We start from the raw sequence: 18,337 nt of genomic DNA on the forward strand, positions 1-18,337 counted from the left end.
TGTGTGTGTGTGTGTGTTTTATACACACACACATGAATAAAGCTGGTCCTAAATTCCTAATTCTCCTGCTTGCACTCCAGAGAGCTGGCATTACAGTTGTGAACCTCCACCATCAATCTCTCTGAACTCTTTAGAACTGACTTCATTTAGAGATTAACCTTCTTGACCAAAACAGTTTGAAGGTGTATTTTAGGAAAATGAGAATGTATGAGAGAAAGACCATAAGGCTCACAAGCCACCTGCCCTCTGGTACAAAAGAAGCCCCAGCAGCCCGAGCCGATGGCATGGGGACACAAAGCCTCCTGCTCCCCCTCTTGGCTCTTTCCTCTTCACCATGTGTGTTTGAGCACCACCCGCTGACATGCACAGTGAGGTGACAGGGACATTTAACATTGCTGTGAGTCCCCTAGCTCTTAGGACAGTGCTAGTGATAGCTGGTATCCTTGCATTTCCTGACTTCTGACGCCTCCTCCTCAACTTGTTTGATGTTCATACTTAGTTCTGGCTTCCTCAGGGACAGAGCATACTCACAAGATATGTGTGAGGTCAGCAGCTTCAGACGGTACAAACACAGAAATCACGGGCGTTTTTCAACACTCGACATCATCTTATTCCTACGTCCTACCTGCAGAGATAATCTCCTAGGGCCATTTGGCAAAATGACATGAAACAGGAAAGCAGTACCGAAGTATCAGCATGTAAAGACAATGTAGGTGAATTACACAATAAAATACCCCAAGCCCACTTCATTCACTTCAAGGATGAAGTGTGTTAAGAACGATGCTTGAGTTGAATATTATGGCACCTGCTTATTATCCAAGCCATGGGGACGCAAAAGCAAGAGGATGTAACGATAAGTCTTTCCGCCAGGCCGCCTGAGCCCCACCGCCACATGGGCGGCCAAAATAACACACAGAGACTTATATTAGGCACAGTGCTGCTGGCCAATGACTAGGATTTCTTATCTACAAGATCAGAAATCACATGAATAATTATCAACTCTAACTGTTAATCTATGTATTTTTAAGACTTATAGAGGATGCCGGCCTTGCATTCTGTCTTCCCGGAAGTCACATGGCGACTCTGTCCCTTTCCTACATTTCCCAGAGTCCTCCTCTTCTCCTAGTCCCACCTAACTTGCTCCCCTATTGGCCAACAGTGCTTTATTTATCAACCAATAAGACAAACATACGCAGAAGGACCTCCCCCATCATCTCCTCTTTTATGTCCAAATAAAAAAAGGTGTTAACATTAACATAGTAAAATATATAACAAAACAGTTACCAAGTAAGAATTATAGTTACAATATTTAGTCCATTAACATTTAGCAAGATTTTAAAGAAAATATTCTATCATCTATCCTGTCTTTGTGAGTCTAAGGTCATGTGCAGCTTACCTTTTATAATAACTAAAGAAAACTATAACCATAACTATCTGTCTTCAACTCCATCAAAGACCACAGAAGGATAATATATAACTCTAGATCAGACAGAAACATCTCACTGCCTGGACAGTCGCTTTCTCTGTTCCCTCACCCATCTGGTTGTACAGGACTGGCTCATTGTGTGAGTACCTTCCTAATAAACCATCTGTTTTTCAAACTAGCTCTGACTCCATTGCGATCTGCATAAACTGTGTTCCTCATTAGGAGGATCATGAGTTCCAGGTTGAACTCCATAGGAAATTCCAGGCCAGCTTGTGTTATATTTATATGCATATGGGGTATTTTACTTGCATGTATGTCTGTGTGTCATTTGCACATAGTGCCCATGGAGACTAGAAAAGGATGTTGGACCCTCTGGAATTGGAATTACGTATGGTTGTTAACTGCCTTAACTGCTGGGAGTTGAACCTAGGTCCTATGAAAGATGAGTCAGTGCTCTTAACCACTGCTACACTGAGTAGGTGTGGTGGTTCACACCTACAATACGAGCATTTGGAAAGCTAAGACAGGAGGATTACCTCAGGTTCAAGGCTAACCTGAGCTACACAGTGAGTTCTAGGTCAGCCTGGACTTCATGGTAAGACTTGTTTTACAAAACAAGACAAACAAAAGGCCTAACTCTATAGGTTTTTTAATTTATTTTATTTTATTTTTTGACAATCTCATACGTGTATTGAATGGATTATGGTCAGATTCACTCCATTACTCTCTCTTACACCCCTTCCATCTCTGCCAACCCCCTTCTCCTTCTCCTGCACTCACATCTTGTATGCAATGTGCAAACGTGTTCAGGTAATGACAGCTTCTTTGTGTTCCTGATTGGGATGGCTGTGTCATATCCAGAGGACCATGTTTTGTACCGTTCCTTGGCATCCTCCTTCTCTTTTGTGGTATTCCCTGGGCCTTAGAGGGAGTGGGAGAGGGGTAATAGAGATGTCCCATTTCAAACACAGAAAGGGGACGTGCTAAAGAGATGACTCAGCAGTTAAGAGCACAGGCTGCTCCTCTGGAGGACTGGGGATTGTTCCACAGTTCCCACATGACAGGTCTCAGCTGTCTGTAACTCCAGTCTCATAGGATCCAACACGCTCTTCTGGCCTCTGTATGCATAAGGCTAAACATGGCTACACATAAAATAAGCATTAAAAAAAAAAAGAAAAAAGAAAGGAAGAGAGAGAGGGAGGGAGGAAATGTCTCATTTAGTACTGAGCACTCTTAATTCCATAGTTTATGGGTAAAACACCTCAGTCATAACAGACTATAGGATACTACAGGAAACTAAAGCCAGCAAGATGGCACAGTATGTAAAGGCAGGTGCCGTTAAGCCTGATGACCTGAGTTCAGTTCCCAGGACTCACATGATGGCAGGAGAAAATCAGCTTCCTATATTTGTCCTCTATGGCATGGCATTCATGTAATATACATACATACATACATACATACATACATACATACGTACATACGCACGCATATTTACACACATGCATATGAACACATAGATAGTATGTGTGTACATACTATCTTTGTTAGGGTTTCTGTTGCTGCTATGAAACACCATGACCAAAAGCAAACTGGGGAGGAAAGGGTTTGTTTGACTTACACTTACACATCATAGTCCATCACTGAAGGAAGGAAGTTAGGACAGGAACTCATTCGGGTCAGGGACTTGGAGGCAGGAACTAATGTAGAGGCCATGAAAGGATGCTTCTTACTGGCTTTCTCCCCCTGGCTTGCTCAACCTGCTTTCTTATAGATTCCAGGCATGGCACCACTCACAATGGGCTGGGCCCTCTGCCATCAATCACTAGTTAAGAAAATGCTCTACAGGCTTTCCTACAGCCCAATCTTATGGAGGCATTTTCTCAGTTGGGGTTTTCTCCTCTCAGACGACTCTAGCTTGTCAAGTTGACATCAAGTTATCCAACACATGCACGCATTCATACATTCATTCATACATACATACAGGAGACTATCAAACATACATATGTACACACATACAGAAATAAATAAAAAGAAAATGGCCCATGCCAGGTTTAGTAACCCTAGTTGTGTGTCTCTCAGCAGCTGGCCATTCATTTGGCACTGTCCCCATCATCCTGGAGTCTTCTTTGGCTTTCTCATTGTCACATTGTCTCATTGTCTCATTCTCAGCTGCAGCTGAGACAGTCTCGTAGAATGTGAGCTGTTGTCTCAGTGGGCACAAACAATTTCAGTTAATTTTGACGTTCTCATTTCTGTCAACAGAGTGCTGACACTCTGGAGTAGAGTTTTGATTCATTTCCTAGAAATGTCTGTGGCTTCACTCTGCTCCTGTTTGTCCTATGTAATTTACTTATTCTGAGTTATATCATTTCATAATTATATATTATTGCATATATAATTATATATAATATATATTGTTATATATATGTAATTTATATGTAATTATATATAACAACATATATATATAATTATATATGTTATAATGTAAACCTATAAGTTATTGTGGTGGTTTTAAAGAAAATAGCCTTCAAAGGGAGGAGTTGTCTATTAGGAGGTATGGTCTTGTTGGAGTATGTGTGGCTTTGTTGGAGGAAGTGTGTCGCTTTGGGGTGGACTTTGAGGTCTCTTATGCTCAAGCTATGCCCAGTGTCACCGTTCATTTCCTGTTGCCTTCGGATCAAGACGTAGAACTCTCAGCTCCTTCTCCAGCACCATGCCTGCCTGCACGCTACCCTGTTTCCCACCATGATATGTAAGCTACCCAAATTAAATGTTTTCCTTTACAAAGGTTGCTGTGGTCCTGGTGTCTCTTCACAGCAATCGAAACCCTAACTAAGTTATAAATATTATATGTTTTTTTTTGGTCACAATATTCCCTTACCGACAGCTTAAGATCAACCCAGTCCTTTAACAATTATTTTTAGCCTTAGAAAGACTATGTCCAGGCCAACGTAATCCACATAGCCAGAGACAACCTGTCTCAAAACACCAACAACATCAAGACTGTGTTCAGGATGCTATAGTTGTTTGCTCTTTGCTCAGAACATGGCTTTCATAAGGGACAATGTGTTGGTGAGTTACTGTTGGTGCATACACGGAACCCACCTCTCGGTGCTAACTTCAAATGTCTCTCCCAAATCATCCTGGATTCCCCATCCCAGGAGCAGAAGCCTCGGTTGTGCTGGGGCTTTCTGTTTACCATGTGGTTGCCAGGCAGTAGCATATTCCATTAATATTGCCCTTCCTGGAGGGTTTCTGGGGTTGGGGCTGTAGTTCTGTTGGTGAAGAGCTTGCCTAGTATGCATGAAGGTCTGGGTTTGATCCCCAGCACCACATAAACTTGCTATGGTCGTGCATGACTGTAATCCCAGCTCTCAGAAGGTAGAGGCTAGAGAATCAGAGGTTCAAGATCATCCTCAACTATATATTAAGTTCCAGGCTAGCCTGGGCTACTTGAGACCCTGGACAAAAGACAGCTGAAGTGCTTCTTTTGGAGACACATGTAAAGACTTATTTACACCGCTTAAAACTATGGCCAGCCATGGTGGTGCACACCTTTAGTCCCAGTACCGAGGAAACAGGGGCAGGTGGATCTCTATGAGTTCAAGGCTAGCCTGGTCTACATAGTGAATGTCAGGCCAGCGCCATCACTGCACAGCTGAGCACAGTGACAGCTTCCTTGTGCTTCTGCTGCTCAGGGCTGCCCCGTGGGCAGGGATGTTTTTGTGGAGGCTGCAGATGCCCTTCAGAGGCCCTGCCCAGCTCATGCCTTCAGCTTTTTTGTGCTGGCAGCCAGACATGTCACATTGTGTCCTAAGGTCACACTAATGTGTCCCTGATGTTTCCAGCCAGCCTCAATCACACCTGTTTTTCTTTCTAGGATTGTGTAAGTGCCAGGAGGCCACTGTGTCAGCAAGCTGAGAGGGAAACTGAGGCAAGATGTCAGGCCGGAGCGGGAAGAAGAAAATGTCCAAGCTGTCCCGGTCAGCCAGGGCTGGTGTCATCTTTCCAGTAGGTCGGTTGATGCGTTACCTGAAAAAAGGGACATTCAAGTACCGGATCAGCGTCGGTGCACCCGTCTATATGGCAGCTGTCATTGAGTACCTGGCAGGTAATTCTGGCATATAGGGGGTCCTCACACAGAGGTCTCCACCCTATAGGATCCTTCATATTTGGGTAGGATGCCATGGATCACCCAGTGCCTGGCTCAAAGGTACTGCAGGTGATGGTGGGGCTCTTCCTGGCCTTCTTGGCTAAGGTCGGCTTCTGAAGGCTTTGGAGAATGAGAAAGGGCTTTGGGAAGTTGGCACACATAGGATAGAGAGCCCACATTGAAGGTGCTCTTCCACACTTGCCAAGTAAAGTGTGGCTTAGATTAGCAAATGCTATACACGACCGTCTAAGCTCACAAGAGAAAGTGCAGAGAGTATTCTGGTAAAGGGAGAGGGCTCTTCACTTTGCATCAGATTGCTCTTTAAGTCCCTGGGGGCGGGGGTTGTTTTTTGTTTGGTTGGTTTGGTTTTGGTATATTTAAAGTAGAAGGATTGGGGAGATGGTTCAGTTGGAAAAGTGCTTGCCATACATTCCTGAGAACCTGAGTTGTTTGATCCCCAGAACTCATGTGAAAACTGGGCACAGTGCCACACACTTGAAATCCTGGCATGGGAGAAGTGTAAGCAGGTGTATCCTTGGGGCTTGGTGGCTAGCCAGCCTTGCCAATCACTAAATTCCAGGTGAGAGAACCTGTTTCAAAAATGAGGTGGATAGCCCTAAAGAATGACATCTGAGATTGGCCTTTTGCCCCTATACACACACACACACACACACACACACACACACACACACACACACACACAAAATCTCAGATCATCATGTTTGTGTAGTGAGCACTGTACCTATTGAGCCATGTCCCCAGCTCCAAGAAGAGAGGGGTGTTTGGTTTTGAACCAGGGTCTCTGTTGCCCAGGCTGGCCTGGAATTCACTATTTCACTGAGCTGGCTTCACACTCCATTCAATCCTCCTGCCTCAGCTTCCTTAGTGCTGGGATCACAGGTGTGTGCCACTGCACCCATTAGGTGAGATGTGTGGTGCACTTCTTACTTAATTCTGCTTGACATTTACATTGCCTTCATGTATTAAACCGAAACAAGACTTAACAATGGTATGGTTGCTTTTTAAGAAATACATAAACCTGGCAGTAGTGGCACACACCTCTAATCCCAGCTCTCGGGGGACAGAGGCAGGCAGATCTCTGTGAGTTCGAGACCAGCCTGGTCTACAAGAGCTAGTTCCAGGACAGCCTCCAAAGCCACAGAGAAACCCTATCTCGAAAAAACAAAAAAAAAAAACAGGAGGAGGAGGAGGAGGAGGAGGAGGAGGAGGAGGAAGAAGAAGAAGAAGAAGAAGAAGAAGAAGAAGAAGAAGAAGAAGAAGAAGAGGAAGATACATAAGCTAGGCAGTGGTGGCTTTAATCTCAGCACTTGGGAGGCAGAAGTAGCTGTATCTCTGTGAGGTCGAGGCCAGCCTAGTCTACAAAGATACACAGAGAAACCCTGACTTGGGGGAAAAAAGAAAGAAAGAGGCTGGATATGATGGTGCACTCCTTTAATCCCAGAACTTGGGAGGCAGAAATAGTCAGATCTCTGAGTCAGAGGCTAGCCTGGTATACAGAGCAGTTCCAGGACCATACAGAGAAACCATGTCTCAAAAACAAACAAAAGAAAACTATGCAAGTCAAACATTCAAAAGTGTAGATAACTAAGTGGGATTAGTCCCTCTACAATGTCACAGTTTGTCACTCGCCCCTCCCACACAGCAAAGCTAGGTGCCATGAAAATTCTACCCAGTTGAAAAGCAACCTCTGGACCACTATAACTCTAAGCACTCTAAGCACTCAAGAGGCAGAGGCAGATGGATTTCTATGAGTTTTGGACTAGCCTGGTCTACATAGTGAGTGCCAGGCCAGCCAGAGCTACATACAATTAAGAGAAAGGAAAGCTGAGCATCACCCTGAAGCTACATACCAGATAATCTAATAGGGCATTAATTTCAAAATATATGTCCCCTCTGCCCCACAAGTGTGTTTGCACTTATTTTTTGTTTGTTTTGTTTTTGTTTTTGAGGCAGGATTTCTCTGTGTAGCTCTGTAGACCCAGCTGGGCCTCAAACTCACAGAAATCTGCCTGCCTCTGTCTCCTGAGTGCTGGGACTAAAGGTGAATGCCACCACCGCCCGGCTTCTGTTCATACTTCTTATACTACAATGCCCCAATCTTTAATTCAGCAAATGAGGTCACGGGCTGAGGAGATGGCTTAGTAACTAAAGTGCTTGCTATGCAAGCATGAGGACCTCAGTTAGTACCCCAACACCCGTGCAAAAGTCGTGCTTGGTTTATAATCCCCAAAGCTCACTGGCCAGCCAGTCTAGCCAAAAGAGCAAGCTCTCATTTCAGTGAAAGACTCTCAAAAAGTATGGTATAAAAAAGGGGGACCCTAAGAGGGACACACATGGAAGGCCCAGGAAGGAAAAATAGTTAAGATCTCCTGGGTAAACTGGGAGGGGTGGATAGAAGGGAGAGGATGGGGGATGGGAACATGAGGGATCAAGAAGATGGAGTTGGGGGAGAGATGGAGGGGGAGAGCAATGAAAGAGATACCTTGATAGAGGGAGCCATTATGGGGAGGGAGGGGAAACTGGGGTTGGTATGTAAAATTAAAAATATTTTTTTAAATAAGAAGTATGTTGTAAAAAATAGAGGATGGCTGGACTGTGGTGGTGCATACCTTTAATCCCAGCACTCAGGAGGCAGAGCAGGAGGGTCTCGGTGAGTTTGAGGCCATGCTGGTCTATGGAGCAAGTTCTGGACAGCCAGGATTGTTATATAGAGCAACCTTGTCTCATAAAACCAATAAATAAATAAATAATAGAGGATGACCCCTGATGTCAACCTTTGGCTTCCACATAGGCAGGAATGCAACACACAGACACACACACACACACACACACACACACACACACACACACACACACACACACTGTGGTCACTGTGTCAGTGAACTGTTAGTAAACTCAGCCATTGCTGAGTATTCCAAGAAAGGCATGAGAAGAATGTGGAGTTCATTCCATATAAATATTTTAACTCTAGTGTTTGTTTTATTTTAGTGTTTTTGTTAATTACATCTGCCTGGCTAATATGGCATACTTACGCCAAGTTTCAGCCATTGCCATGGGTCTTCTGGATGATAGCAACTTTATGGGCTTTTTGGTCTAAAATTTGGTTGGTTGCAAAGGCACGTGTGGAATCCCCTGTTGATTTCAGGCATGAGTTTTTATGCCATTGTACAGCAGAATCCTTGAAAACACAGAGACTCGTCTGCACACATCCACACGGGACATTTGTGCAAACACATGCACCTTTCCTTCCCTCTTCAGTGAGACATGTTGGCCCACTGCCTCCTACTTCCTCGTAAACAGCTTTCTCATTAAAACTCACTCTTTCTGGCTGGAGAGATGGCTCGGAGGTTAAGAGCACTGACTGCTCTTCCAGAGGTCCTGGGTTCAATTCCCAGCACCCACATGGTGGTTCACAACCATCCATTATGAGATCTGGTGCCCTCTTCTGGTGTGCAGAGATACATAGAAGCAGAATGTTGTATACATAATAAATAAATAAAATCTTAAAAGAAGAAAACTCACTCAGCCGGGCGTTGGTGGTGCATGCCTTTAATCCCAGCACTCGGGAAGCAGAGGCAGGCGGATCTATCTCTGTGAGTTGGAGGCCAGTGTAGTCTCCAGAGTGAGTGCCAGGATAGGCTCCAAAGCTACACAGAGAAACCCTGTCTCAAAAAAAAAAAAAACAAAAAAAACAAAACAAAACAAAAAAACCCTCACTCTTTCGATTTTTTTTCCATTTTCTTGATTGTTTGTTTGTTTTAAAGATTTGTTTTGTATTTGAATTTAAAAGATTTGTTGTTTTGGGGTTTTTTTGTTTTTTTTTTGTTGTTGTTGTTTTACAAATCCACTTTTATTTATTTACTTTGAAAGACCTCAGAAGAGATACTTTCGTAGAAGAAGAAGACCCACACCCAGGAATCATCGAAACCACGAACTCTGGATGCAAGAACAAGAGGATTTATTGATGGCGCCGGGCACCCAGGGACTTAGCTTTTTGTTAGGCTAAGCCCTGAGCCCCGGAAGGGGAGTCCTTTTATAGGGGAAAAAGGCACCGTAATAGTCAGGTGAAATGGCCTTTATCTTTTGCCGGTCCAGATGGCTGACCTTGGGACGGAGCGGTCCGGCGGGGGCCGGGGCCGGCCTTGCGCGGCGGCGGGGAAGTGCCGGCAGCTGTGGGGATCAAGGGTCAGGGGGTGCAGGGGAGGATGTATTCGCCAGCTGCATGCAGGAAAACTTAAAAGAGAAAGCTAAGGGCGGGGGTCTTTCATTCCCCCATTTCTCTTGTAACTGAATGGAATCTTTCATTCAGAGGTCTCTGGATACTCTGGATCTATTTGCTTTAGCTGATGATATTGTTGAGTTAAGACTAAGGCCTGTACAACAGATAGTCGTTCTCTGATGAATTGAGTCAGTTTGTTCAGAATGCAGGGACCAAATATGAGGATCAAAAATAGAATAACCAGAGGTCCCATGAGCGTGGATATAAGGGTAGTCAACCAGGGGGACTTAGCGAACCATCCTTGTTGAGACTCAAATAGCTGTTGCCTCTGTTTTAGCCTCTCCCTAAGTTTGGCCATGCTGTCCCTCTGTTCTGCAGGACCACCTCAGAGAGTGATGTTAAGGATTTCTCGAGTGCACTGACTGACTCTTCTAGGACCTGGATATCCGTGTGCATGGCTTGTTGTAGAAGCTTAAAATGATTAATTCCCTGTAGGGCAACGGTTCCGGTCCCTATGCCGGCTGCTATGCCCCCCACTGTTATCCCTCCTAATAATAGGGCCACGGTAAAGGATATTGGCTCCCTCTTATGTCGGGTTGACTTCTCTAGTACCCTATAAATATATTCAGGTTGGTGATATGTGACCCTGGGCCAAAGTTCTGTCAATATACAAAAGTCAATAGTGGCATTGAGAACGGTAGTAGAGACGCAGGGGGTCAAACCAGTACTGCCTATGCATAGCCCCTTTCCTGAGACCTCAGACAATGTGAGCTTGTGCTGCATGGCAGTTTTACAACTGGTAGGCGCTGAGGTCTGGTGACGCCGGACCCAGACAGTGTCCCCGATCTGGTAGGAATGGGGAATGGTAGGATGGTCCCTCTGGTCTTTATAAGTTTTTTTTTTTTTAAAAAGATGTGAGCCCATATGGCCTAGGGGTATGCTAGGGGGAGTAGGAGGACCCAGTCTCTAGTGTCCCCATCAGGGAGTGATAGGTACTGGCATCCCCTCGCAAGGAAGTTCCCTTTGACTTAGCACTTCAACCAGGGAGAATGGACGGCGAAATTCTTTTCCAAACTGCTTCCTGCTGACTTTGGGACGAAGTTAGGGACCCCAGAAGGTTGAAATGCTAGTCAAAAACAAAAAGGAATTTAGGCAATGGGGAATCCATCAGGGGCTTCTGGTTAGCTGACATTGTTGCAGAGATAGGGGGTGTCCATATCAGCAGACTGGTTCACATCCATAGCAAGTCTAGGGTTCGCAGTCTACTTAGAACAGTCTGAAGTCAGCAACTGGTACTCAGATGTCTGTCAGAAGCAGAAACCTGTTTAAGACATATTTAAACTAGGAACAGAGGTTAAAACTTATTTATAGAAGCCCACAGTGCAGAAAAAGCAGATATCTGGATATCTGTTCAAACAGCAAGAACATATTTATAACTTTGAGTCCTAGCAAAAACTACAGATTTGGGCTATAAGCATGTACATTTTTCTTCTGTCCAGAGAGCTAGGTATGGATTGGACAGAGGTGCCTTTGGCCTGATGAAAAGCCCTTTAAGTTTGTACTTAGATGACAACCAAAATAAACTTAAAAACCTTGAGCTTGTGCCTGAACAGTAGATAGTCATTATTTTATCAGCTAACATACTGACTAGTCTATAGTGGATCTGACTGTCTGATGCTGCCAAGCTGACAACCAGTAATATTTCAGAGATCTGAGAAGGGTATATTTTATCCGAATCTACTAAAAATTGACAGAAGCCAGTTAGAAGCAAGTCCATATACAGTTAGCCAAATCCAAGTTTCTCCATTACCGTTGGAGGCAGCTGTCTCAAAGAACAGCAATCTTCGCCAGGCCTATATTGTGAGAGGTTTTATTTTCTCTCTGTGGAAGAGGGACATGGAAAAGACTGACCTTGTTTTGTCTAGGCAAAGGGGTACAATCAATTTTCCAGCGTCCAGCAGCTTTGTCCACAGTCTCGGCCAGGTTCTGGCAGGCGGCAGGTTTCATATCTGAGCATCTGCTCATTGGTCCAGGTGCAGGAACTGAGGTGCCTGTAATCTTCGGGTCATTGTCAGGATCTGGCAGTCTGTCTGACATTATAAACTTTAAAGATAACAATTTAAATGCCATATTCTGAAGATCTCTGAAGCATTAGAGGTCTGTTTGTCTGTTTTAATTACTTGCCTTAAGCACACATTAAGTATACAGGTGGCTAGGTAAGGTCTTATTTCTGTAAATAATTTTTAGTCTGACTGTAACTGGTTTTAACTTAGTAAGATGTTTGAAACAGCACAGCTGAACTTAAAACTGCATAGAGCTACCTTATATTCCTTAAACAGTAGCTTAACTTCTTTCTTAGGCAGGGTTTTTCTGTGACTTTGGAGCCTGTCCTGGAATTCGATCTGCCGGACCTGGCAGACCTTGAACTCATAAAGATCCATCTGCCTCTTACTCCCGAGTGGTGGGATTAAAGGCGTGTATCCCCAATGTTCTAAACTTAAGGCGTGTGCTACCAACATCCTGAGCTTAAAGGTGTGTGTTATCAACATCCTAAATTTATTTCTAAAATATAAATTGTAATACCTTATAATAGATCAGCATCTTTCATAAAACAAAAACTTTACATTGTCAGGCTTTGCTCAAAAATAATTTTAAATTGAAGCTCTTTAAGTACAAACATTAATAAAAACAAACATAAAAAAACTGGTTTTAAAAAGAAATTTAAATTCCCTTAAGGTCTTTCTGTAATATATAGAAGCATTAACATTGTAAATCTCAATTGAAAAACTTGTTTCTAAGATGGTACCTCTAATTTCCATGCGGTCATCTTTAGTCAAGATGGCGGTTTAAGTATTCTTTTTTAATTTTAGCAAAATGGCGACCAGTCAAGTCATATGAACATTTTAAAACAAGTATATATAAAACAGAATTAGCTTAATATGGTTAAAATTTTAGACATGAGAAACCATAGCACAGTTTACATTTTTCTCTGACTTATAATAACCTTTTTTCTGACTTTTAACAACTTTCCTCTGACCTTTTACAACTTGCTTTGACCCTCCATAACTTTCTGTAACAATCTTCTCTGCTATGACTTGCTTGCTTTAATTTTCTATAACCTTTTAGTTCATTTCTCTGACTCTCTTAGACATTCTTAGACAAGTTTCCTTTTTATTATTTAAGTTTCCTACAATTTTTTTTCATTTTTCAGTCAACATAAAAATTTTGTCAAAGTCCCCTTTTCATGAAGTATAGCAAAAAGCACATTGATCCCTGTCCAGGTCGCTGGTGGCCTGCCCTGGATCTTCCGGATCATAGGGAGTATACATCCTATATATTTCTTTTAGTCTCTCTAGAAAAGCGCCCCCCCCCCCAGACCCGCTGCGAACACCCGGTGATAGAGACGTCCTACCTGCTTCAGTGGTAAAATCCCATTCAGGTCTTTTAAGAGGGCAAGCTGCATCAATTTCATTGGGCAGCTGTTTCTCCTCCGAGGTTAAGGGGACCTAGGCGGCGGCGGCCGCTTCTGCCTCTGGCGGGGGCGGCGGCCGCTTCTGCCTCTGGCGGGGGCGGCGGCGGGCGGTTAGAGGGGGAAAGGAAGGGGGGGCCCTTGGGGTGTCTTTTACCTGAAATATAGTTTGGGGGTTAAAGGTATCATCCCGCGGCCAGCCCACGTCAAAGGCTGGCCATTCTGAGGAACAAAGAGTAATCCATTTGCGTTTATGCACATCAACTACAAAACAAAGACCGAACAACACAGAACAGGCTTTCGCAGCGCAGTTTCGACAGAGTCGAAAGTAAAACTCCAGAAAACAAATGAGCCCACTGAAGCTCCAAGCGCTAAGGCATCTACCCTAGCCAGAAAACAAATGAGCTCACTGATGCTCCAAACGCTGCCAGGACGTCTCCTGGAGCCGCGGCTCCCCTCCGAGCCGCCAAATACGAAATGTACTCAGCTGGGTACTGCAAACGCAGGCGCAGTTCATAAGACGGATTCAGACAGACAAGACACAAGACGACACAAGACAGCGGATCCGCACAACGCTTACCTCCCAGACGTGGGTCGGTGGTCCCTGGGCGGGTCTCAATCCCGGACCGAGCCCCCAAATGAAAGACCTCAGAAGAGATACTTTCGTAGAAGAAGAAGACCCACACCCAGGAATCATCGAAACCACGAACTCTGGATGCAAGAACAAGAGGATTTATTGATGGCGCCGGGCACCCGGGGACTTAGCTTTTTGTTAGGCTAAGCCCTGAGCCCCGGAAGGGGAGTCCTTTTATAGGGGAAAAAGGCACCGTAATAGTCAGGTGAAATGGCCTTTATCTTTTGCCGGTCCAGATGGCTGACCTTGGGACGGAGCGGTCCGGCGGGGGCCGGGGCCGGCCTTGCGCGGCGGCGGGGAAGTGCCGGCAGCTGTGGGGATCAAGGGTCAGGGGGTGCAGGGGAGGATGTATTCGCCAGCTGCATGCAGGAAAACTTAAAAGAGAAAGCTAAGGGCGGGGGTCTTTCAACTTTTCATTAGTTTAAATTCTGGAAGGGTACAGCATCACACGGATTCTGTGTCCAATGGCTTTTACAGGAAGGTTGCTTCGGAATTTGGCATGAACCATGCCACTGTTTCCATGGGCCCTGGTTACTTTTCCCCAGATCACTCTGGTTTTGTTTGGTTTGCCGCCGGGTGTCACTGTGTTGTTTTTTGCTTTATACACGTAAGCACATCTCCTGCCCAATAGAATTCCGTGTCATCTCGGGCATAAACACCTTCAATTTTAAGAAGAGCTGTGTGCTCTCTCTGGTTCCGGAGACCTCGCTTAGAGCCAGCAAAAATGGCCTTGCACCACAGCCTTCCAGACATATTTGCCTTTTAGAAGTTCTGTTCCCAGCAGGCCTCCACTGGCGCCAAGATGGCAGAAAGAGCAAAAGATTTGTTTTTTATTGGTATTTATGTATGTATCTATGTACGTGTATCTCACATGTGAGTGTGTATCACATGATAGGAGACTGTGAACCACCCTACCCAACATGGGTTCTGGGAACTGAACCCTGGTCCTCTGGAAGAGCAGCCAGCGCTCTTAACCGATGAGCTATCTCGCCAGCCCCTCGTTCACACTTTTTAAAGCCAATGAATCATCTTTCCACAACTGAAGAGAAAGTCAAATAAATCTTTAGTTAAAAATAAAACAAATCGTTCCAGTAACTACATGGTGGCTCACAGCCATCTCTAGCGCCAGTTCTAGGGGATCCAAAACCCTCTTCTGAACGCTGCAGTCTCCATGCGCGTGCGTGGTGCACACATACACATGAAGGTAAAACACTTGAAGATACAAAATATGCAAATTTAAAAGAAATAAGAAATGACAGAGAAACAAATGGTATATAAAAAGCACCAGATATATTCAACCTCTGTGGCCTTTGGACCAAATACACCCATGTAACCCATAGTTACATTCATGTAACTATGAATACATCCCAAAACAAAAGTCACAAATTTTAGGCTGGGAGGGATGGCTCAGCAGGTAAAGACACTTGCTGTGTCAATCTGACAACACGGGTCTAATTTCCAGAATCCACATAAAGGTGGAAAGAGAGAACCAACTCTACAAAGTTGTTTTCTGACCTCCACATGTGGGCGAATGCACCTACACACACCAATAATGATATAATTTGATTGTCTAAGCTCCCCTTGTAATTTCAGCGGAAATCCTAGAGTTAGCTGGAAATGCTGCCAGGGACAACAAGAAGGCCCGGATAGCCCCGAGACACATCCTGCTGGCCGTTGCCAACGATGAGGAGCTCAACCAGGTAGGTCTGCACCCTAGACTCAACTTTGAGAGGTGGGGGCTACTGGGTTGGCAGGCATACTCTTGGGTGGACCCAGTCAGCCATCAGTCATTCTTGTGATAGTTCCCAGTCCTATACACATACATACACACACACACACACACACACACACACACACACCAGGATGAGGTAGAGAAGAGCAAATCCTGATGGCTCTGCATTCAGAGTCAAGATCAAATCCCCTCTTGAACAGACTCTGCCTTACCTTCCAGACCTGTCCCATCATTAAATACAAATCGCTGCATGCATGTACTATTCCTGGCAATTTCTTGACTCAAACCCTGTGGATGATTTATTGGGATCTGAGTAGGAGACTCCTTATTTATTCAATAGAACTGATTGACTCCACAGTCAAGTGAATGCCAGGCAAGCTGGTGGGTAAATACTATGAGAAATTTTATTTATACTTATGCTCTGATGTCATTGTTCTCAAACTAAAGAATCTTCAAAGTTGCCAATCTATCATATATTGATTATTTTCCAAAAAAAAAAGTAATAAAAACTGGTCACTAGAAAAATAAGAAATAAACTGGGTGGTGGTGGTGGTGGCACATGTCTATAATCCCAGCACTCGGGAGGCAGAGGCAAGTGGATCTCTGTGAGTTCAGTGCCAGCCTGGTCTCCAGAGCAAGTGCCAGGATAGGCTCCAAAGCTACACAGAGAAACCCTGTCTCAAAAAACAAACAAACAAAAAATAAAGGCGTGAAAATGAAAATCTGCAAGCTTTTGTTGTCAGAGTTAACAGTGCTGTAATATCTGCCAGTTTGCTGTAGATGTTTCTAGACTCTCAAGTATCTGTGCTGCTCTGGTCACATACCGGTGGCTTAGTGGTTCATGGATCAGCTGTGGGTTGAGACCACCCTCTGCTTTAAAATATGCAGAATATATGGCCATGGATTGATTATTCAAAATGTATCCAGCGGGAGGTACACGGTCAAACATATATGTTCCTGATAGGACACAGGTTTCAGAGTGTGTAAACCACTGGATCTCATTCTTGTGTTAACCTTTGAACCCAGCTGTGCTTCCTACCTGTGAAGCCCTCTATTCTTGGTTGTCATCTGAAATTCCAGAGCCCTGGGCATCGTCCCAGTTGTGACTTCTCTGGCCCTTTGATTTTGCCTTGTTTTTGCTTTCTATGCAAGACCACAGACCAGGAGGTGCCTACTGAGAAATGTTTTGCAAGCACAGGATGGGAGCGCCTGTAACTTCCTGTTAATCAGTTCTATTTGTTAAGCACAAGTGAGACTCCATCCTTGTTTGACCAGTACTGAGACCTGTGTTAGCTGGCACAGACATGACCAGCTCTTTGCATTTCTCTCCAAGCTGCTGAAAGGAGTGACCATCGCCAGTGGGGGTGTCCTGCCGAGAATTCACCCTGAGCTGCTGGCCAAAAAGCGAGGGACCAAAGGAAAGTCAGAAACGATCCTCTCCCCACCCCCAGAGAAAAGAGGAAGGAAGGCCGCATCAGGCAAGAAAGGGGGTAAGAAATCCAAGGCCACCAAGCCCCGGACGTCCAAGAAGGTGAGTCACAGGGCATTTCAGGAGCCAGGTATTACCACTGCCATAGACACACTGCTTCTCTGTATAACTCTAACCCCCAAGGACATGATTAGGAGGTGGAGCCTTTGATCAGTGGTGACATCATGGGAACACATCCTTCACTGCAAGATTAGTGTCTGTCTTAGTTTACTTTCCCACTACTGTGATAAAATATCCCAACAAAACCAACTTTAGGGAGAAGGAGTTTATTTTGGCTCATAGTTCAAGGGTATAATCCATTATAGGGTTGGAGGGAGTCAAGGTGGCAGGAGTTTGCAGCTGGGCATGGTGGCACACATCTTTAATCCCAGCACTCGAGAGGCAGAGGCAGACAGATCTCTGTGAGTTCGAGGCCAGCCTGGTCTCCAGAGCGAGTGCCAGGATAGGCTCCAAAGCTACACAGAGAAACCCTGTCTTGAAAAACCAAAAAAGAAGAAGAAGGTAGATCTCTGAGTTCCAGGACAGCCAGGACTATGCAGAGAAACCCTGTTTTGAAAAGCCAAAAAAGTGACAGGAGTTTGAAGCCACTGGTCCACATCCACAGAGAGGAAACAGAGACCATAAATGAATTCTCGGCTCCCTTTCTCCATTTAATGCAGTCCAGTATCCCTACCAGGGAATGATGCTGCCCACAGTGGGCAGTATTAGTGAAATCAAAATAATCCCTCATAGGCATGCAGAGTCGCAGTCCCAGGTGAGTCTAGAGCCTGTCAAGGTGACAGTACCAACCGTCACAAAACCCTTATAGTAAGGCCCGAAACAGCTTCTTCATCTTCCATCATTTGAGGACACAGTCATACAGTATCACCTACAAGGAAGCTAGCCCTTGCCAGACACAGACTCTTCTAGAAAACCTTCATCTGGATCTTCCTGGCCCTCTAGAAGTAAAAGGAATATATTTCTGTGTTTACAAGCCACACATCTATGTTATGTGTCATAGCAGCCTGAACAGGTTGACATGCCCTTACAGTCAGTTTTTGCAAAGGTCCAAAGACACTGTAGCTCAGCACTGGGATTAAGTGATAAAATTGTGTATGGTGCTGGGTGTGGTGGCATGGGCTTCTTTTTTTTAAGATTTTTTTTATTTATTATGCATACAACATTCTGCTTCCATGTATATCTGCACACCAAAAG

General features: G+C 44.6%; 1 protein-coding gene and 1 pseudogene across 3 annotated transcripts in view; one reads left to right on the forward strand and one right to left on the reverse strand.

The window, feature by feature from the left end:
• Positions 1 to 5,324: 5,324 nt before the first annotated feature.
• The window catches only part of LOC100764242 (core histone macro-H2A.2), a 27,616-nt gene continuing 14,603 nt past the window's right edge, over positions 5,325 to 18,337 (forward strand). For 2 of the 3 annotated variants that reach the window (XM_035451059.1, XM_035451058.1), the window contains exons 1-3: positions 5,325 to 5,537; positions 15,516 to 15,622; positions 16,988 to 17,185. In XM_035451059.1, the coding sequence (XP_035306950.1) occupies positions 5,366 to 5,537; positions 15,516 to 15,622; positions 16,988 to 17,185 (477 nt within the window). In that variant the 5' untranslated portion in view covers positions 5,325 to 5,365. The remainder of the gene's footprint in view (positions 5,538 to 15,515; positions 15,623 to 16,987; positions 17,186 to 18,337) is intronic. The other variant, XM_035451060.1, reaches the window with a different exon arrangement.
• LOC100763948 lies at positions 9,439 to 14,719 on the reverse strand (annotated as a pseudogene).

Source organism: Cricetulus griseus, assembly GCF_003668045.3.
Source record: "Cricetulus griseus strain 17A/GY chromosome 1 unlocalized genomic scaffold, alternate assembly CriGri-PICRH-1.0 chr1_0, whole genome shotgun sequence".
Taxonomy (NCBI): domain Eukaryota; kingdom Metazoa; phylum Chordata; class Mammalia; order Rodentia; family Cricetidae; genus Cricetulus; species Cricetulus griseus.